At 36.3% G+C, this 1,373-nt stretch overlaps 1 protein-coding gene across 2 annotated transcripts in view; it reads right to left on the minus strand.

The window, feature by feature from the left end:
* Nucleotides 1–1,364, minus strand: part of LOC106819934 — a 5,900-nt gene extending 4,536 nt beyond the window's left edge. Inside the window, exons 1-2 of one of the 2 annotated variants that reach the window (XM_014824501.1) lie at nt 1,256–1,364; nt 904–1,223 (exon numbers count right to left, since the gene is read on the minus strand). In XM_014824501.1, the coding sequence (XP_014679987.1) occupies nt 904–1,223; nt 1,256–1,295 (360 nt within the window). In that variant the 5' untranslated portion in view covers nt 1,296–1,364. Of the gene's footprint in view, nt 1–903 lie in introns of both variants that reach the window. The other variant, XM_014824500.1, reaches the window with a different exon arrangement.
* Nucleotides 1,365–1,373: the final 9 nt, after the last annotated feature.

Raw genomic sequence — 1,373 nt, forward strand, 5'->3', positions numbered from 1 at the left:
GAATGTGTGTTGATATATATAATGTGTGAATGTGTGTTGTATGTGTGACATATATAATATGTGACATATGTCTGACATATATAATGTGTGACATATATATAATGTGTGAATGTGTGTTGTATAATTCATAATTCATGATGTGTTGTCAATAATTCTAATGAAGAATGTTTTTCGTAGTCCGAGGGATCCTGTAACTGTTGATTGCAGCAGCAAAATATTTCCATTTTACTATTAGCGAGAAGAAGGAAGCTAAAGGAAATTCCAGTATGGAATTGGAAGGTAATGCATTCAATTCTAGTATCATTAGAAAACAAGACATGGCAGAAGCAGTGTGGATGCAGAGTGTGATTAATTACCGGGTATACTGAACTGGTTTCATCAAACAAGGAGGAAGGAATGGTTTAGCAATTAATCGAATTAATTCCATTTTATCCGCACTCCCTGCTTTTCTGCATCTAAACAGCAGAACATGAATTGGAATTAGAAGCAAAAGCAAAAAATCAGTCCTTCTGTTACATTTGCACGATTACATGCAAAATTCCGAGACAGGGAACAGATACTTTTTTTTTATTAAAGTTGTTTATTCGAAGTTATTAAAAACGTAAACCAACTCAGACTTTGCAATATAGCGTATGTTTCAGCACCTGCTTTACTTAAATGTTTTGTCGGCTACAGATATTAAACATTTGAATTATCACTGACATCAACAAATTCCTCAACATTTTCAATGCTGGAAAATTCATCGACCTACGGTTTTGGCTCCATGACATTTGGGAACCTATAATATTTGTACCTATATATAACTTTTCCGCATACTCGAGTCTAGTTGATCACCTTTATTGCATAATTATAATGATAAACACGCATTTATTGTCCTTATTACTGTCTTACCTCCCTGTATTCCTGTGACACAGTATTCTTGTGACCCAGTATTCCTGTAACACAGTATTCCTGTAACACAGTATTCCTGTGACACAGTATTCCTGTAACACAGTATTCCTGTGACACAGTATTCTTGTGACACAGTATTCCTGTGACACAGTATTCCTGTGACACAGTATTCCTGTGACACAGTATTCCTGTGAAACAGTATTCCTGTGACACAGTATTCCTGTGACACAGTATTCCTGTGACACAGTATTCCTGTGACACAGTATTCCTGTGACACAGTATTCCTGTGACACAGTATTCCTGTGACACAGTGTTCTTGCGACACAGTATTCCTGTGACACAGTATTCCTGTGACACAGTATTCCTGTGACACATCTGCAAAAGTTGAAACCGAAATCCTTCATTGCGTTCACTAGAGGGCGCAACCATCACCGTTTTCTCAAATGCCTCGTATCTATATATTAATATAGATCATCAATATA

Source organism: Priapulus caudatus, unplaced genomic scaffold (assembly GCF_000485595.1).
Source record: "Priapulus caudatus unplaced genomic scaffold, Priapulus_caudatus-5.0.1 Scaffold5207, whole genome shotgun sequence".
Classification (NCBI taxonomy): domain Eukaryota; kingdom Metazoa; phylum Priapulida; class Priapulimorpha; order Priapulimorphida; family Priapulidae; genus Priapulus; species Priapulus caudatus.